This window comes from Diorhabda carinulata, chromosome 6, assembly GCF_026250575.1.
Source record: "Diorhabda carinulata isolate Delta chromosome 6, icDioCari1.1, whole genome shotgun sequence".
In the NCBI taxonomy this organism is placed as follows: Eukaryota; Metazoa; Arthropoda; class Insecta; order Coleoptera; family Chrysomelidae; genus Diorhabda; species Diorhabda carinulata.
This window is the reverse complement of record NC_079465.1, coordinates 12689678-12711093: the sequence shown is the minus strand read 5'-3', so window position 1 is coordinate 12711093 and position 21416 is coordinate 12689678. Positions and strand designations below refer to the sequence as shown.

Here is a 21416-nt window from a genome sequence, read left to right as displayed (position 1 = left end):
ATACTATTTCAATTTTTGTGAAATATTAAAGTTCAGTCCTCGGTTAGTTGTGTTTATGTATAAGTTTGAAATATTTTCAAAAATGTTTTATTCTTTTCTGTTTGTCTTTACTATAAAGGTGGCTTCTAAATTTAAATTTAGGTATGATTCAAGTACTTCTGATAAGTTTATAAGATTGAATGGCTTTGGAATTTGAATTTGAATAATTGTACTCGTATAATATGCAATGCGACCATAATACAAATAAACTCATTATTAGAAAAAACTATTGGACGAATTATCTTTTATTTGACGATAATTAAATACCTACTTATATTTAGTATTGAACATTTGTAAACAGTCATTCACTTTTTTTTATTCCTTTATGAAAAATAATTGTCTTAAGAATAACTCACCCGAGTGTATGATCCATTTTTGGCATCTGGTAGGGTCATTCAAAAGAAATTGGTACATTTTAATTGTAAGATCTGATCTCTTACTTAATCCACACTTGAAATAAACACACTTATTTCCAGCTATTTCTAAAAAATTTGAAAGAATAAGTAGTTATTTGTTATATAAATACATTTTAGTGAGTAGTTCGCTAAATATACAGTTTTTTTTTTCAAAATTGTTAGCTGTAGTATTTATACATCTAGCGTTTCTGATAATTTGAATATATTAACTAAGAGAGTAGTGATGTATATTAGTTGTAATAATATCCACTCATACTAATATATTTATTGAAGTAATTCTATAGATGGTAGGAAAGTCCTTATACATAAGATGAGGAGAAATGTTTTATTATTTGATGTTTGTTTCTTAATTGATTATAGTACGTACATGTTTATCCTTTTCATGAATATGTTATGAGTTATTATTATATCCGGATAGTTATTTTCTTTCAATGCAGTTTTTGCGTTTTGATTAGCTAAACATCTAAATTCAAGGTCTGATTATTAAATAGCTGTATGCGCCATTTTTATAATCACTGATGTTTCTGGTGATAGAGCATGACATGAATTGAAATTGATGACCAAGTTGTTTTTTATGATGAGAATTGAATTTGTCACTCATATTTTCAATTTGATTTTTTGGTACATTATTAATGCAATCATCTTCATAAAGGAAAAAGAAAGAGATATTTCTATTAAGTTTCTCAAGATAATAACTAATTTTGCTATAACACTCGATATGGAAGCTTCAGTACCACCATCAATTTGTGTATATATTTCATTTTCATATTTAAAGTATATTGTTGTAAGTGAGTTCTATAGTTTTGATAAATAAGTTTTGAGATATGACTGTGATTTCTTTAATATTGTAATTAATGAAAAATTTGTTTAGATTGAAATCCGTCCAATGTTACTTTAGGTATTTACGAATTTTGTTGAATTTCCATAGAATTAGTTTTTTCAAAATCTAGAAGATATGCATTATTTTTTTGAAAGCTAATTAGATTCCTCCTTGACACTGGCTTCAAATTGGAAGCTAAAACGTCGGAAATTTTCCAATTAATGATTAATAATTAATCATTCTATTGTACCTCGTATATCGTGTTGTTGAAATGTATGAGATAGTTGTTCTAATTTTAGTAGCATGTTTGCTTTTGTTGACAGTTTTTGATAGTTTGCGATAAATTTGTGCATTCTAGTTTTCCTTTGAATGCCATCTTTACAAACGAGGTCTTGGATTTCTAACTTGCTGTTGACATGATGTTTCCAGTCTTCAATCATGTTTGGATTTTCTTATCTTCTGATCTTAGTACGGTCTAGTATATTTCCATTGGAGTCCTTGATTGTTTGGATGCAGTTTGCTTATTTGTTCATGATTAATGTTGATGTCAAACGATCTGATACTAGAATTTGAACCTAGTTTCTAATTTACCAATTGAAATATATTCTGAAGTTTACTTAAGTTTCAATACCAATTCTATATGTTACCATCACACGTTACAGGTGTGAAGAATTGCAGTTAGAATTAGCATCATCACATAGAGGAAGAATGGGCACGAGCATGCAGTCTGGTCAGATGTCTAGCGGCATGGGTGGCCAGTCCTGGGGCAATAAAGGTACTGAAATAGAACGAATTATGGCTAAAATAGAACAAGATAACAGAATATTAGCTGAGTTAGACCATAGTCGTTCTACAACTTTGGGTAAGTTAGAGTAGTAGCTCGACAATGTTGGTGTTGATTAGAAACACAAGGATTATTTGAACGGATGATTAGGTAATACAGTATTTATTGAGAAGCAATAATAAATAGAAATAGTAATTGAATTTGCACTAATTATACTAGAGTATATACTACTTAAAAAAAGGAGAGAAAAGTAAAATATAAAATCATACAGAACTTCAGATAGACCCTGAATATAATGAAAAAGTATATCATTCGTATATAAAATATAAAAGAATAGTTTTCAAATAGTTGGTGAATATTGGTCTGATAAAATCATTTCATAAACTGAATCGTTGAAAGTTATTGTTCGTTGCTATGGTAACGCAATATTTTGTTTATGCATGGAACTGGTCTAGGCTAACTAAATATCAATACATCCTCGTATAGAGAGGAGCCGCGCCAGACCTGATCGAAAGACTTCTGTACATCCATGAAGATGGCTGTGACGCAATGTTTCCAGTCGGGTTAAGATAGTAAGTTTGATGATAGTGTAGTGCAGCGGTTCTCAAACTTTTTTAGTGACGGAACCCTTTTGGAAAGCGAAATACTTGATGGAACCCTACAATAAAACAATAGTCTCTAAAAGTATATTCTTTATTAATAAGCATAATAAACGTAGAATGTAACATATACTTATTACTTACTTACATAACAAGTGTAATAATAGAAATAGAAGATATTAAAAAAGAAAAAAAAATAACTAATGCGAGGTATGAAACTGTTTTTTATTTTTCATTAATTGGTTGATATCAGGTTTGATAGAAGACAGTTGAAGTCTCATATCAGGTTCGGCGTCCAGTCTATTCTGGTATTTTGTTTTCGTGGCTGCATAGGTTGAGAATCCTGTTTCGCACAAATATGTTGTTGGTAATGGAAGAAGAATATTCAGAGCCATTTTGGCAAGCATTGGGTATTCATCACGGATTCTGCACCAATAATCGTTGAGAGATGTCGTTTTGAACATTGATTCCATACTTGTGTCTGATGACATTTCTAAAAGAGATTCATATATCTCATTTGACATACTTTCGGGCTTTTGCAAGGTGGGTAAAAAAGAATTATGAATCCATGAATTCAGTTTCAATTTTGTATTCTGTTCTTCGGGAAAATACTTCTCAAAAGATGCGCGCATTGAAGTGAGATATTGGACCAATTCTTCAAATACATCATCTTGAAACATTTCTGAGTCGTTATCGCTAACAAACTCACTGAGTAACGTAAAGCTTTCTATTTCTCTCTTACTAACGCAAATAATCCAAAATTTAATTTTCTTTTAAAGGCAGTTATTTTGTTACAGGCCGGGAACACTGTTGTCTGTTTACCTTGCAATGATAAATTTAATTCGTTCAGTTTTTGAAAGATATCCGCCATGAAAGACAGTCGAAACAACCAAGTTTTATCATACAAACGGTCTTTCAAATTAAAAGAAGTATCTGAAAGAAACATTTGTAACTCGGCTTTAAGTTCAAATAGCCTTGTTAAAGTTTTACCCCGAGACAGCCATCGCACTTCTGTATGGAGCAGCAGTGTTTTATGTTTGCTACCATAATCTTCACACAATAATGAGAACAATCGGGATTGTAGTGGTCGTGATTTGATAAAATTAATAATTTTCATCGCTTCATCCATTACTAATTTTAGGTTTGACGGCATTTGCTTCATTGCTAGTGTTTGTCTATGCAGGAGACAATGACTGGAACCACAATTAGGTGCTTTTTTTGTATTCGTGACACGACTCCTGCTGTTTTACCTGTCATCGCCTTGGCCCCATCTGTACAAATGCCAATGCAATCGTTCCAACTGAGATTATTTTCTTCAAAAAATATATTTATTTTAGTAAAAATTTCTTCTCCGGTAGTGTTTGTGGGCAACGGTGAACACATAAGCATGTCTTCTTCAAAAGAACTTTCATATCGATATCTCACGATAACCAGCAAGATCGCCAGACCAACAACATCAGTAGACTCATCCATTTGCAAGACGAATCGTATTTTTTGTAGACGTGTAACTAGCTCTTGTTTGACGTAGCTTACCAGATCATGAATTCGACGTGAAACAGTATCGTTTGATAGTGGCACAATAGAAAGATGCTTTGCAGATTTTTCATCGAGCATACATTTTCATCAAGACAAATGCTAAAGCGGCTTGCGGATCTTATCGGTGAGACTTAAAGCAAAAATAAATCACCTTAAACTTAAGTATTAAGTCTATTCTTTTTATCTAGGCTCGTGCCGTCCTGAATAAATATTTGGGCTACTGTAGAGATATATTTTTTTTAATCTTCTGACTCTCGTATTTTGTACAGGGATCCGTGTAAGTAAAGAACTTGCAATAGGTTTGCCATAAAGTTTTAATGAAGAGCGGCGTGATGTTAAACTCTCCTCGTAAAATGCACTGTTTCAAGTTAGAATGAAATTACTTTACTGTGCTGGGTGGCGACTGAGTTCTAAATTCTTGCGGAACCCCCTAGGGTTCCGCGGAACACACTTTGAGTATGGCGGGTGTAGTGATTAGGTTGCTCGGATTGGTATCCAATCCGAATTGGAATTTTATATTGTGATCGATATAGAAGTTCCAGATTCTGTCCTCGAAATTTATAGACTATGCTAAGATATAGGCTTGACAGGGTTTTTGCTGCGTTTGCGAATAAGAAGTGTTGGCAGATTTTCAACATCAAAAGAAGTACGAAAATATCAAGTAGACGTTGAACAGGCTGCAGAGCTGGTGAGAAGCTACCCTAGGCAAGTTTTTCAATTCCACTTCAAACTGCGTCACTTCACGCTTTTTTGGCTTTAAGCCTGTAGCCAAAATGCACGTCTATATCTATAGTACAAACCAACTGTGGTAGCTTTCCACTTTCTCTGATTCCCAGCATTTATATGAAGCCTAATTTTAGCATTTAGAGAGTTTCATTGCGTTTTGACTTTTGAACCTCTATTTCGAACATACACAGGATAACTGCCTTTTTTAAATTTTTAAATTTTTCTCAGGATGATCTGAGATATGGAGATATAGTTGGTGTTTACGGTTGTAAGAAGAACGACAATGTCTTACAAATCGATGATGAGGGATTGGAGGTCATCCGCGTATTTGTCTAGGATCGGCAGACCAGGAAGATCGGATTGAGATAAATTAGAGGAGATATACGTTGCGAAATTATTCTGTCTGTGAAAATTATGTAGTTAAAAATGGAAAAGTCCAAGTTAAAATATCGGATTTTAATCTGAGGAGAAGAGAAATTATTTTATCGGCGAGGGTTCTGTTATTGACATAATTATAACCATAGTGCTTAAAGGGTATTTCCGATGAAATTGAAAAAACAATATTTATAAATACTTTCAGAAGACTTCTTATTAAGCAGATACTCATAAAAATGGTTAGCTACAATCAATAACAATCATTTTTGTAAACACCTTCGCCACAGGTGTCTGTGTCTTCAAATTGAAATTGAAAACAGTTAAAAGAACTATTCAATCATCAATTGAGATACATTCATTTTACTTTATTACGGTTTTTAATCTTCTAGCTTAGAATGAATGCATGTATTATTTACGCACTGTCAAGGATATTGATAAGTGTCTGTTTCACATTTTGTATTCTCCCCGTTCACTGATATCTTTTATTTATGCATATCAATTTCTTCCAAAGATTTCTACTTAATGTTCTTCAATTTTTTGAGATCAAACCACGTAATCTTTTTGTCACTTCAGTATAATGAATTGACATTGGATAGCTCTTTTTTTTTGACTTTTCATTTTTTGTCAGACAAATATCACAAATAGTCGAAAGTGACCTTTAACTGAAATGTTTCAATATAATCATTAATTGTTAAGAACTTAGTATCAATCCATAAAAATGATCTTATCATGTAAAGTATCGATGTATTCATAAGCACAACTAATATAAGGCTCCAGACTTGAGACTTTGAGAATCGGAAAGCTCATATTAGTTTAGGATCTAATCTACTTAAAAAAATTCCATCTTAAACTTTGCACCGAATAATTCAATTTTCTGGAGAAGCACATTCTGACTATTGTAATTATTACATTGATAAGTTTATAACATCATTATATTTGTTTTTTTTTGTAATAATAAAAGCAGTGAAAAATTCAATCAAACCAAAAAATATAAAAATGGCTATGAAAAGGGATATGATAAGGAGAAAGGAACTAGATGTATGGAAATGAATTGAAAAAAATAAGATGTACAGAAATAATATCTAAAAGGAAAATATATAATATGAAGAAAAACAAAGAGAATGAAATGAAATAAAAAATAGCAACATGGAACATTAGAAATTGTTGTAAACGAAGATGAGCTCACACAAGAATTTGAAAAAGTAGATTTGGATATATTGGGAATTACAGAAATAATAAAAATTTAAAGAGAAATTGGAGTAGAAGGCAGCTATTTTTCAATAGTGAATGTTATGAATACAAATCATAAGATACCAAAGAAGGTATTGTATGTATAATAAGAAGAGTACATATAAAAAATATATTTGAATTCATATCACAGAAAAAATACCTAAAATAGGACTGCATTTAGAGAAAATTATGACAATAATTATAGCGTATAGTCCAAAATGAGAATGTAAGAACCGAAGAGAATTCTGGTAAAAATTGAGTGAGACAATAGAAGATGGAACATTTTATTTGTAAAGTTGGGAAGAAGGATGAGTAAAGCTGTATTGGTAATTGATATTTATAGAGAGAAGGAAAGAAACAACAATGAATAGAGACCTACACATTTTGTCAACATTAATAATCACAAATAATTATAGAGTGTATCTATAGAAGAGATGTGGAGTAAATTGTAAATCAGTATATAATACTGAAGACCGCAATGGAAGTATGTGGTATAGAACACAGAATTGACAGATATACAAGAGCAAACCATACCAAAAAAATTAAAAATGGAGAGAATATCTATGAAGTAAGACGACGTTTAGATAAAAAAGCATCTAGAACTACAAAGCAAACAGAAGAATTTGAAAAAGTGTACAGAAGCTAACAACGGGTAAAATAGAGGGTTACATCAGAAATGTTACAAAATTTGCTAGAAAGGGATCCACAAACGCTAACAAAGTTGTATTGCGTATATGGAATGAAAAAATAATGCCGACAGATTGGAAAATAGGTATCATTTCACCTTGAATTGCACTAAATGATTGAAATAATTGGAAGTCCACGAGAGTATCTCGGAAAACAGACTAATGAAAATAAAAGACAACCAATTAGAGGAATCGTAAAGGGGCTTTAGGAAAAGAAGTAGTACAGAAGAATATGTATTCACATCGAAACAGATAATAGAGGAGAAATTGAAAACAAATCATGAAGTAAATCTCAACTTTATAGACACCGAAAAAATCAAAAATGGAGTTTAGAAGCGATATGAAATGTATTGGTAAGAAGGAGAAAACAAAAGTGAAATGGATACAAATAGGATAGAAATATGTTAACAGTTGGAATCTCTGAATGTATTCTTGCTGACGATGTAATATTGTTCGCTGAAAATGAATGGGATCTCCAGCATAATTTTTTAATATATAAATAATGATACTGTGGTATAAAGAATAAGTTCCAAATATTTGACCGTTGACATACAGAACTAGAAAAATCAATAAGCAGAATTGAATGAAGAATTAGCGCTGTATATAAACGCAGAAAGTTTTTAGAAAGAGAAGGAATAACAAAAAATACCAAAATGATCGAATATAAATCAATATTTCGACCAGTTTTAATGTAGTAGTGAAAGTTGGATACCACGGGCTCACTCATAAGCAAAATTCAACCAGCAGAAATATAGTGCTTGAGCACAGTAAGAGATTTCACCAAAAAGTATCGAATAAGAAATAATTAGAAAAGACTAGAATGTTATAGAATCTGTAATTAAAACAATTTAAAACCAAAATTTTAGATAGTTTGGACATAGCAATACTCCAGAAAAAAAATTGGCAAGCAAGAGAATTCGAAAAGAAGAAACAACGACGCCCAAAGAAAGCTTGGGAATATACAGTTGCTAGAATTAAAAAAAAATATGGATAAATAGAGAAATAGGAAAGAGCACATCCATCACAGCCAGAACGTTATTTTTGGCGGAACGATAGATGATGACATATTTCAATGTCTTTTTAAAATTTGATGTACCCGTAATATTTCTAATACATGATCTTATTGATCAATATGTTTTTTCCTATCAAATAAAAAAAATTCAGCTCATTTTGTATGTGAGGACAATTTCGTTTTGTCTATATTGAATGTTTTTTCTCTCTTTGTCTATAGTGTTTATATGAAGTCGCTTTGACAGGTACTTCTTTAATATTTTATTGAAAAATTGCATTTTGTTTGATTATTTTAATTAGGCTATGTCGTGGTTGAATGGGAGGCCTAACAATGTGAAAAAGGTGAAAAAGGTCAGTTTAAATAACTTTGACGCATTTGATGTTTTTTCCTAATATTCCACTCATTATTATTAATACATCGTTATTTGTATGAGAAATTAACAATTAACCAAGAAAGTAAGCTTGGATAAATCATGATATTGCTATTTTTCCTTTCATGAAATACAAGAAACTACCACTGATATCAGTATATGAAAAAATAAATTTGGATTCTCTGATTAATAATACTCGAAATGAGAAATTGAAAATACATCTGTAAACATCATAACCCTCATATTATTTTCGGATTCTAAGAAAAAATACTGAAGTAACACTAATCATAATTCAATAATTAACATTTCAAGTATACTTGCCTTGTGTTTCTTATCACTTTGGTGTATTAGTGTTTCCAGTGTGTTGTATATGTCTTAATAATGGCAGTTTTTTGGCAATGGTTTGAAGAACTCAGACAAGGTATCTGAGATTTTTATTGGCTTTCCTGAAATAAACGTCGCAAAATGTTTTTCATTTGCACATCTCATTTTATGATGGAATGAGATACAACACACCTACTTACAGCATGGTATAGTACATTTTGTATTAGTAGTGTTAAAAATTGTTCCTTCAAGAGTCTTATTCCAATACCTGGAAGGTATATTTCCATCTGGTTGAAAAAATGATAAACAGAAAAACCATAGCTCATTCAATGATATTGAATTAATTCATAATTGTAGTGTGAATAAATATAATGTAATTGTTGTAATTAGATCAAAGAAACCGTTGAAAGGATATTTTTTTCATTCCAGTGAGTAAATTTAAGGCTTTCATTTTTACGAATTGAGTACTACACAAATTTAGCATTTTGAGTGTCTTTGATTACGTCATATTTTTCTATAGGCAGTCATATTTCATTGGCAGCTAAGCACCCTTTAATCTCGATATAAGGCAAAAAAGATAATGTCAAAGATGTCTTACTATTTCCTATTAATACTAATAATCGATATATTTTTTTTTTCAATTTCAATTTTGTAATTATAGATTATTAATAGAGCTTTCCATATTTAAATTTTAAGTTGAATATGCGTCACGTTCAGTCAATTGAACTGATAATTAATTCAAATCGAGTTTGGTTCATGGATCACTGGAATGGATTCCAATTAATAGTGGCACTAGGAAAATAATAACCAAGCCTACGCAAAACAAACCTTGGTAGGCTTCTATTTTCGGTTTATTGTTCAAATTAAAAAACTAATTTGAATACAATATTATTCATGTCTTAAAAACTGATGAATAGCTATTTAAAAAGAAAATATTGATAATCCTTCTTATCGAGTTATTATTATTATTGTAAGTGAGCACAAAAACAAAATGAGGATTATTTGAAAAACTAAGAAAAATTCAAATTATCAGAAGTTTGTTTAATACTAGGAACATTGATTTTATGAACAATTGTGTCTCCAATTTTTAGAATCGGAAGTTCTAGGCCAAGCAATACTTATGAAGTACCAAAATGAAAGTTATAAGAATATATATGAAATCATGTGATAAGCAGTTTACCTCTAAAGAAAATAAACTTGTGTTTGAAAAGATTCAGAAAATGTGTTGGTGTATAGTAGTACATAATGTTCTACTATGAAGTCAGCAACGGTTCCAGAAATATCAGTTTAAATTAGCTACTTCTATTTGTACATGGGTCATTCCATTATCATGATTTGAACATTACATGGGTCATTCCTTTATCATGATTTCAACATTTAGGCCCATGTTTTAGTTTCATGTAACAAAAAACATTTGTAGTTGATATAAACTTTGAAAAATTACATTCCAATATGTTCTTTGTTCACAATGGTTTCAAAAAAGATAAAACAAAAGCTCTAAATAAAAACAAAAATTAACAATTTATTTTGACCAAATCGCGGATATCAAATGATCGCTAGTGCAACCTGTCTAACTCATATGAATATAAGGAATGAATATTGAGTATGTTTTGCCAGAAGATCTTGATGAGTTTTCAGAAAGTGTCGTCGCATGTTTCGAAATAAGCTTGTTTGATATTTTATTCTTTATGCCGCTTTCTGGTACCTTGCATTCTTTCTATGAATCTGTTTGCAATCAATATTTTCAAAACTACATCTATTTCTATTTTTTCTTTCATTACTTTTGTTCGTTTTAAATCAAGAAACTTCTACCGACGGAGCTGTTCGGTATGAAGTTCAATTTTCTTTTAATGAGTTGCTCTCTTGTCCTTTTACCCGATATTTCTGTAAAACATACAAAATATAATGATTATAAAGAAAAATATTGAATGTTTATCATAAATAGTATTAAGCATATATTATTAGTCAAGGCATACAACAACAACAACATATATAATTTATCACACAAAAAGGTTAAATGACGAAAAGTTGCACCCTCGATCTAACAATAAGATCTAATGTATGTCAACAATTAATAACGTGCTTAAGAATGTCAGGAATCGCTAAAATGTAATGCTCAGCTGTTAAACGGAATCAAATTGTACAATGGTTGTCATCAACCACAAGAAATAGTCTCCCAAACCATTTTTCGAGCTGTTTCAAAATCGTCATTTTCCACTAAATAGGATAATACGTCACTCTTCCTCTAATTTCTTTCTACCTTCTTCTTCTTCGTATTAGGCGTAGTTGCTTGTTTTACCTTTGACATGCTTGGCTCCTATCCTGCTTCAAGGTTGTCACTCCTCCTTTTTCTGGGTCGGCCGATACTCCTTCGGTCCATTGGGGATTTATCGCGCGCTATCTTGATCAGTCTATTGTTGTCCATACAACTTATGTGCTCGTTCCATTCTTTCTTTCTTAATAGAACCCATTCGTTGACGTCATCTATTTTGTAAAATCTTCTGATATTCTCAATTTCCCTGTCCAATAGGGTATTTCCGGCTATCCTGCGTAGCACTTTAATCTCTGCTGTGTTCATCATTTTTTGGTTTTCGCTGTTTCCGGCCGTGTCTCTGCGGTGTAGGTCATTATGGGTCTAACCGTGGCCTTGTATATTCTCGATTTGGCCTCTATTCCAATATGTTTATTTCACCATATGGTTTCGTTCAAACATGCTGCTATTCTTAAGGCTTTGGTTGTTTGCTCTTTTACTTCGTTCTCCACGTCTCGAAATCCTGAAATCTCGATTCCTAAGTATTTGAATTTCATTACTTGGTGAATTATCTGGTCGTCTACGACTAGCTTACATCTTAATGGAGTTTTGGATGTGGTCATACACTTTGATTTGCTGTGCAGTTAAACACATATAAAAGTCTTTGAAGAACAGTTAAATACATGTAAAAGCCTTTGAAGATCATCCTCATTTTTTGTGACTAGAACGGCATCATCAGCGTAACATAATATTGTAATATTTCGATCGTTCCTACCGTTCTCCACATTATGATCGTTTTGGTTGATACAACTCTACTTATTGTTTGGAAAAATATCTGGTGGAAAGTTGGTCTTAAATGTGATGCAATCTTTCATTTTTAATTATGGGGAGAATGGAACTTCAGAAGTGAAACACAAAAATGAGACAAACGAGAGTTTTTTATTATTTTTTCTCAACCAATCAGATCTATTGCATTCCATTTTCTTGCTGCGGTACTGGGGACTAGAGGTTTCGTCATTTGTACAGAATCTACAGGCTAGCGTCTTCAGATGTCCATTTAGGCGACAGTGCCCTAGATCAATACATAAATATTATAAAAATACCGTTAAACCGTTTTTTTTGTACTTTGGTTTGTCTGCCATTTTAAACAAGAGATCACCATATTTTAATCTCTCATCTGCAGTTTTCAAAAGTATATTAATTTTTTTACATAATTGGAAAAAACTATATTATAATATTTAAGTCAGTTTGCCTCTCAAACGTATTTTGGTTATCACAAAGAAGAAATTTATAATTGTCACTTGTGTTATCTTTTAATGGTCCCACTGGAAGGTCTGATAATTCATCGATAGCTTAAGAAGTTGGGAGCTGAAGCATGAGTGCAGTTTCTATAACACAAAAAAAGAAAAATGTAGTATGCTCCTTACACAACAGTTACATGTGTCCAAATATAGATGTTTGAAGTGTGTTTGAAGAGCTGTCTTTTTCATCCATATACACTGATATGGATTTGATCCTTCAAAGCAGTATGTGTAAGTGCAGTCGGTAACGTGTGGTCTAATGGAGCATTACAAACATAAACCCTTTTTACTAATATCCAGTCTATAAATAGTATTTCTATAATCTAAATTTCTAATTCTATATTTCTAAATCTATAGTATATCTATAAATAGTATTTTTGCGCATTGTCAAAAATAAAAAATACGTTACCAAGAAAATGAAGGGATAACACCACACCCTTTACTAACCTCAAAACATTGCTATCTTGTTTTAAACACTAAGAACTAAAATTTTTTGAATATATTTTCTGTCATGTTCCTCATAAACCGGCCTGGGTTGACCAGACTGTCCTCAACTGGGCATCTAAATGTTCTTGATTTTAGGTCTCTTCTGTTTTAAAATTAGTTTTTTTGATAATTTTAAAAAAAAGATAAATTTTGACGTTTCGACTTTTCTTTAAGTCTTATTAAAATATGATATGGACACTGACAATTTGCTTATTTATGATGAATATAAAAATAAGGATACAATCAAATTAGAACTTTGTTCTAATAAGAAACATTAATTTTTCCTTGGTCCTTACATCTCAAATATATAGCAGTAATCAATTAAATTATTTGTAGTTTTATTAGAATTCACAAAATACAGCTATAAATTTCACTTAAATTATTTAGATCTTTTTTATCATTTATAGCTTTTTCGTTCTTTATAATTGTATTTATGTTTTTTTGATATTTCATGGTTCGTTAATGCAAGTCTAACTTTTTATCGTATTGATGACCTCTTTTTTTCTAAATACTAAGAGATTTGCCCTATGTAGACAACGTCACAATTAGTTTTTTGGTGTTTTAGATTTTAATTTAGTGAAATATTTGAATAACGTATTGTCCTTTATGACCTATATATAATAGAGAAAGTCCTTGTACATATGGTAAGGAAAAATGTTTTATGTTTTGATGCTTCGTTTTTGCTTTTTGAATAACTAAACATCTAAACAGACCTAAAATCAACACTTATCTTACTACAATGAGTTGCTGTTGTTAGGCATTCGACCCAGATCAATTACGCATCCACTATATTATGTCAAATGTCAATGCTGTTCTGTTATTGGCTCGACATCATAGACTCTAATGTTACCTACCGTCAAATCTATATATGTATTAAATGTGCTTATGGACCAAGAGAAGACGGCTACGGTTCATTTTTCCCTCCAATGCATTAAAGTTGACACGACGATGAATTTCACGATTGAATCAATCAATCTTTTGATTGCAACAATTATATCACTGTCGATATCGGTGAGATACTGATAAATTAAACGTTTTAAAACTTAATATGGATTTTCTGGAGCTGTTATTTGTATTCACAGTAAACACTGCTTAGGTACCACAAGACCAACACTCACAATTGCACTGTCTGAAGGTAAACTTAAACCTATTAACTTGACCTACCGATTTGTACTAAATTTTCTCATCAATCAACCTTCTTGTTGACAGACAATTCCAGCTGGAGGAAACACTTTGGCGGGAATTTCCACATTTAATCCTCAGCCAATAAACTATTTGGTGAGACTGTGAGGAAAAGACCATTTGTTTCTATTCAAACTATTCTCACATTTAACAATCTGAATACTTTCAAGTGTTTTATAAATTTATTGTTATATATATTGTTCAACAATTTCATATTACTTTAATTAATTTCATTATTTTGACTGTTTTCTGTTCGTTTATATTATAAATAAGTTAGGTGCTCTTTACATCGAAAATTAATAGACCTTTTAGTTTGCCCAACAAACTTCCTGCCACAATAATTACAGATAATTTTGTGAATACCATTATTTTCCAATTTTACTACGTCATCTTTGAGACAACCTAACAATTGTTTTAGTGTCCTTGTATTTACAAACCAATTTCAAACGGTTAAATCTTGTCTTCGATGTTATATGCAGTGTTAGTGAGTATCCACGGTATTTATTTTTCTGCCACGTTACTATGGTTTTTCTTTCAAATGAGATTTCAAGTCCTTACGAATTGTTAAGTTGTCGGTGATGGTATTCGCTCTGAGGGAAGGCATGGGAGGGGAAATTAAATCGACTGAAGCGTTCGCAGTGGTCACTTTGAGCACGGGAGGCTATTATAACCGAAATTATAAACAAATACACGTTAAAATTTTTTTGTCTGTTTTAATTATAATAAATTAAATAAAAATGGACTTTATAGTTGTTGTGTAGTGAATTTTAAAAATACTAGCAGAAAATAAATCAACGGAATCGGTGGATAGCTGCAGTTAAAAGGTTTAAGTAAGTAGTACCATAACCTCATTGTTATAAAAAATAATAATTCGGAGTATTGTAAATCTTTGTAAAATTGTTAAGTTTAGTATACGTAAATAATTTTTTTGGAATTCTGTGATAAAAAAGTAAACATAAAATTTATAAATGAATAAATTTTAATATTAGACAAATGTAATGATTATAAGAAAAATGAATTACAATGAAAAAATTTTAAAAACAGTTTAATTAATACTGTGATAAAATTAATAAAAAATATAATTTTTAGCATTGATGGGTTTCCAAACCATATGATTATATTTGTAGCGATTATTTTATTGGAGGCAAAAAATCAGATGAGTAGTTGAGTCCTTGCTACATTCCAACAATATTTCCTTCAATTTACAAGTCTCCAAAAACAAATGAATCTTCGGTCGACCTTATTTCGACTGTGTTTATAATAATATCCATGTCTTTGGTTCATCTAAAAATAATAAAAAAATTAATTAATTAAGCAAATATTAACTTATTCCATTGAAAAAACAATTTAATCATTTCTTTTTTCATTTAAATATTTTCCTAATTATTATTACGAGACTTTGAGATAAATTTGAAGCAACTTAATATTATATACGTTTACTGTATTCTGTTATATATTTTATCATTATACTCACTTGTGTTTTTGGCTTGTTCAAGATAATTATAAAATTGTAGTAAGTATTAAATTGTCATATTTTTTTGACGACTAATTTATAACTATTTATTATACTTTTTTCTAAAATTATTCCGCTTACTATTGAAAAACGTAATAAAACATGCTCTGACAGCCTCCCGTAGTTCATATTTACTGTGGCGCTGCAGTCACACTCGGAGCGAATATGCTGGAGCACTTTTTGTCTGTTGGGTTGCTAGTTCCTTACCTATGATACCAATGTGGAAAGGTAACCAAATGATACTAACTGTTATTTTTTGGAATATGAGAAGTTGGTAGTAAATTCAAGTAAATATATTTTAAATAGATGAAATCGAAGCAAGCAAGTACATATTCCAACGAGCTTATAAGTCAAGGTAATGAAATTAATGACTAATAGTTTGTATGTGTGAATGCTGCAGGTGGTTGAGATTAGGAATTTAGGAAGTGATGTTGTTACTATTGTCGATCATTTCTAGATTCATTCAAACATAAAACTAAATCGTATTTGCAGATATTATTTCTTTGAAAGCATTTTTAATTACTTGTTGCGTTTGTATTGAATTTTTGTTGTATTTTATAAGGAATGATTTGTATTTAGGAAGGTTTATAGAGGAGTAGTAGAAAAAGAACAAGGGCTTACTTGTGAAGGATCTATATCATCGAGAATGATTGATATTGTATAAAAATCTACAAAAAAAGCTGAATTAATTCTTTATTGGCATGATATATGAAGCAAAAGTATGACAGCACAACACAACATTCATCCATCTACTTGTCACCTAGTCCTTGATTTTTTCAGTTGGAGAGAAACTATGACAATAAGGAGAATCCGTAATATCACACAAAACTTACTCACGGTTATTTGAAGTGGTCGGAAAGTCATTTTACCAAAATTGTCACGTTCCTGTGTCCGTCAAACACCACCATCAATTTAATCTGTAATCTAACCTTAAGTTAGAGTTCGTAGTTAGTAAGCTTTATCTGAAATATACTTCATATAGTTAAGTACTTGAAATAAATTTTGTAATAGTCTTTTATGCAATTTTCATATTCTTATTTGTTTTATGTGCCAATGACTAGCGCTGCTGAGGTACGTTGAACTGCAATAGAAATTCCTCATTATTGTTAAAACTTCTTTTTGAGATAAGATCTCGTTAATCATTCCAGAATATTTTCCTTTGAATTTCAATTACTATGTTGATATTTTTTGTCTTGCAAAATTACACATGAATCATTTTTTCTTCGAATCCTTATAGATAAATAATTTTTAATGTTAGTTTTTTTGAATGTGTGAAATAAAATGGAAGGAACAATTTTTAACTTTCTTTTATAAATGTAGTTTAGAACGTCGAAGTTTCATAGCTAGTCTTATTATTAAATCTATTTTATACTGAAGATAGCGAGTATTATGATAAAGAAATCAGATTTCATTATGGTATAAATAAGATCTTAATAAATGATCCCATCTGAGACGAAAATGTATCTGATCAACAAAAATATATCAATCGGTAGTTTCAATTTTAAGGCGAAAATTTTATAAAAAATACGTTCAATATTAGATGAAATCTGGAAGTTTTAAAGCATCGTATCAAGATTTCTGGGTTTATATGTCGGAAATGTTGAGCAATCGCGGATGTAAATCATATTGTGAGGCATGAATTTTACTCGTCCATGTTTCTGAAAATGTCTGGGGGATTAAATCAGGCGATTTAGGGTATCATTTCTGCAATGGGCCTTGACATCTTATCCGATGACCATATTTTTCCAAAATCTGTGTTCCATATTTTTCAAAATTTGTGTTATTTCGCGATCAATAGCTTCCCTGGATACTTATAGTTGAAACTAATAATCACAATTCTCCTTAACAAACTATAATATGAGTAGTTCAATTTGCTACTAGTTTCTATAATTATGATTATTAACTACAACTGTCAGTTCAAATGGAGCAGATATTGTACAATATAGTGGCACAGTTTAGACTACGTTCTCATTTTTGTTTTGATATTTTGAAATCAATATTGGTGGAAAAATCCAATAGTAATTTACAAAAATAGAATATCAAAACTGGATAAAAAATATCTGCTTTCTCTTCTATTTGAGAGTAATGTAATTTAGATACATTCCGTTATAAGTAACAAAAAATGAAAGAATTTGTTAGTAAGATCAAAATAATCCTTTCAATATTAATTTGTCTTACCGATTCTTTGGAAATAGAAAATGTTACAATCAGTTTTATTTACACAAAGGAGTGAAAATGAATATCATGAAGTAGCCAAAATGTATTATTTGGCAATATTTCTCCATGCAACTGAAATATAGCCTTGTTATGTGGTTTAGATCTAATAGGAAACTCAATAAATTAACTGTCAATATATGTACTGTATATGATGTTTTCTTCAGGTAAGTATTGCCACGATTGTATGTTATTAACAGTAGGACCTCCAGACTTCCTTCCTGATCTAATTGACGGGTAAGAAATGTTTAAAATGTTTAAAGTTCTCAGAATAGGAATAGTCCATAGTAAGTGTTATATATGGATTGCTTTGTTTAGACTTTTAGACAAGGGTAGAAGATAATAAGTTAAAAAAATTCTAGTAGGATTAAACCGTTTAAAAAAGGAGAAGGGTGTGATAAAAATAAAAGGGAAGATTATTTACGGGTGATCAGAGGTAGAGAACAGAAAGGGTGCGAGTTTGTAAGGTTAAAAACTGTTTATATTGAGTTCCGGTAAAACTACAAGACTTATGAAAAAAGTCAAAATACAAAGTCATAGGTATTAAAAAGATCTACAACTTTTGTATTTACATTTTTTACATAACCTTCAAATTTATGTGAATAAATTTTATCTTTTACTTAACAAATTTGTTCACAAAATTTGGTGAAAACTAACTTTTTTTTATCCCAAATATATTGTAATTTATTTGATTTGGAATATTTATTTTATCAACTTATTTTGTCCAAAAAAAAAAACACTTAAATAATCAATCGAAAAATCTTTCGAGTCTTCTGTTGGTCGAAATCTCTACGTTCTGATCATGTAAAAAATATTACTATCAACGTGGTAAATTTGATCAGAAAAGAAAAAAAAACTCTCATTCGAAAAATTCTACAATTTTTAGACATTTATTAAAATGTTACACTTTAATTACGTTATATTTAATGTAATAAGAAATCTTTCGTTTTTCGTGTAATTTTCCATTTATTTTTATGATTTTCTCCTCCTTTTTCAATGGGTGCCATCCTGCTTTTATTTCGTTCTTGGTCTATTCTAGAATGTAGAATTTTCTGTAGGCAAGTTTATTAATTTATTCTTGACCTTATTTTCTATAAATAATGAAGATAAATGAAGAAGAACACAATTGTGGTTTTATTTTTTGGAATTAATTACTACTTGCTGTATCTTCTGATATAGTTATTGTTGCTGAATTCAAAATAAATATCGTACAATTATGAACATCAAGCTTAATTTCACAGTAAGCGGTACTCACATTTTCGCGATTATGGACGTTAACCGTAGGTGTAGCCACGATAATTTAACAACGGTATTAACATTACCGTTTGTCGTTAGGCGATAGCTCAAGTGGCGGTACATCAAAGAGAACAACGCGAGAATTAATGACATGAAGCGGCCACACTACGTATTGTCAGTGAACCTAGTGAGCGCAATAGGATCGCACGTGTTTATTTTTGAAATACGTGCTGTGGCCATGGAGTGGAGTGACTAGAAAGTAATTGCGTTTCTCGAAAATCTGCGAAAAGAACCATATTTGTGGGACCCGAAACTCAAAATTAGCATTTGACCAAACCATCTTCTTTGTCTTTGTTTCCTTTTCTTCTTTATTCGGCAATGGTTCAATAAATTCAAATAATGAATATTTACACTCATGAAATACAAAGATCTGTCAACGTCCATCTTGCGTGAATTCAAGTAAAATTAACGCTGTTTTTATCGTCAATAATGGGCATTCACGTTGACCGTTAAAGTGCGTTAAAAATTATCGCAATAATTATCGCGCTAATAGGCATTGACGTTAGCCTCTAGTGGGGCCCCAGCATTATACTGGGATGTTTGCAAGCCATGTTTAAACTATGATCTTCGCCACTCTCACTCCCTACCTTGTCTTTGTTTTTTCGGCTCCACCCTCGCCTATCCGTATAAACTAACTAACATTCTTTATTCTCCATATTTTTCCCTTTATGTTGAATGCAAATAAGATATTCAGCTTTTTTAGGATTTTGGACATAATACACATTAGTTTTCAAAATCTTTAAACTACAGTATCCTTGAAACTTTATTTTAAATGAAGCTTCTCGCTCTTTCTTTTGCAATTATAAGGTAATTCAGGTGCGCTTTTTACATTATTATTTAAAATAATAGTTCATTTCATGGTTTTTGAATTCAAGTAAAATTAACGCTGTTTTTATCGCCAATAATGACCATTCACGTTGACCGTTAAAGTGCGTTAAAAATTATCACAATAATTATCGCGCTAATAGGCATTGACGTTAGCCGCTAGTGTGGCCCCAGCATTATACTGGGATGTTTGCAAGCCATGTTTAAACTATGATCTTCGCCACTCTCACTCCCTACCTTGTCTTTGTTTTTTTGGCTCCACCCTCGCCTATCCGTATAAACTAACTAACATTCTTTATTCTCCATATTTTTCCATTTATGTTGAATGCAAATAAGATATTCAGCTTTATTAGGATTTTGGACATAATACACATTAGTTTTCAAAATCTTTAAACTACAGTATCCTTGAAACTTTATTTTAAATGAAGCTTCTCGCTCTTTCTTTTGCAATTATAAGGTAATTCAGGTGCGCTTTTTACATTATTATTTAAAATAATAGTTCATTTCATGGTTTTTGATATACTTCTTTTTTTTGTCTGATGTTGGATATTTCATGGGTACCTACCACTTCTAACAGTATTGAGAGTGATTTTACGCATTATGTTGATATTATGTTCAATACAAAATAATTTGCTAGACGGCACTATCCAATATATTTTAGATTTTGTAGTTTCTCTTAACAATTGTTTAAGTAGCGAAAATCGCAAGTAGATGAATTTGTTTGTTCCGAGATATATTGAGAAATATGAAAACGGTGGGAATTTTTCTTCAAACGTCTATTAGGCTGGTTTCCCAAAAGAAATTAAAAATTTACTTTGGATAGGAAGCTTTCGCATTGGCCTGTCTGCAGAAATTTAAGCTGTTCTCATAATAATCTTATTGACGTTATCTAAATATTAAGCTAATATTACTAACGTCAAAGCATTTGAAGTCCTTATTCGTTTGGTAACAACGAAGAACTTTAATGTGTCTTACTGTCGTTAATATTTGTACTATACTAATTATATTATTTTAGATTGCACCCATATGATATAGTCCTATACCAGAGTTAGATTTTTTGGCTGTTAATGTGTGGTGCAGGATTCTAAGCGGACAAATAATTAGGCCGTTATATAAGTCAAATTTCGCGTTTTTTTTACAAAATCCGCATCAACGGTATACTGGTTATTAGAGATTCAAGTTAAATGTTAGTATTTTATCTTCAGATATTTGTTGAATTAAGTTTATGATCGAGATCTGTCTCAGGTAATTTTTGAGGTTAGTAATATTGTATTTAGGTCCTGAACTTTCAGGTTTGTTTGTGGTAGATTTGATGATGATCTTTCTGCGTTAAAAGATGGACATTCTGCGATTATATAGTCAATTTGCAATATACGATTTTTCGGTAGCACTGACCATAGTTTCACGGAGTCTTTCACTTCATAAAGCTGT

The 21416-nt window shown here is 30.9% G+C and overlaps 1 protein-coding gene across 7 annotated transcripts in view; it reads left to right on the top strand.

Moving 5' to 3' along the window:
* LOC130894767 (peripheral-type benzodiazepine receptor-associated protein 1) overlaps positions 1 to 21416 on the top strand; it is a 225249-nt gene that overhangs the window by 78876 nt on the left and 124957 nt on the right. For all 7 annotated transcript variants that reach the window (XM_057801753.1, XM_057801752.1, XM_057801750.1 and 4 more), the window contains exon 3: positions 1938 to 2137. In XM_057801753.1, coding sequence (XP_057657736.1) covers positions 1938 to 2137 — 200 coding nt within the window. The remainder of the gene's footprint in view (positions 1 to 1937; positions 2138 to 21416) is intronic.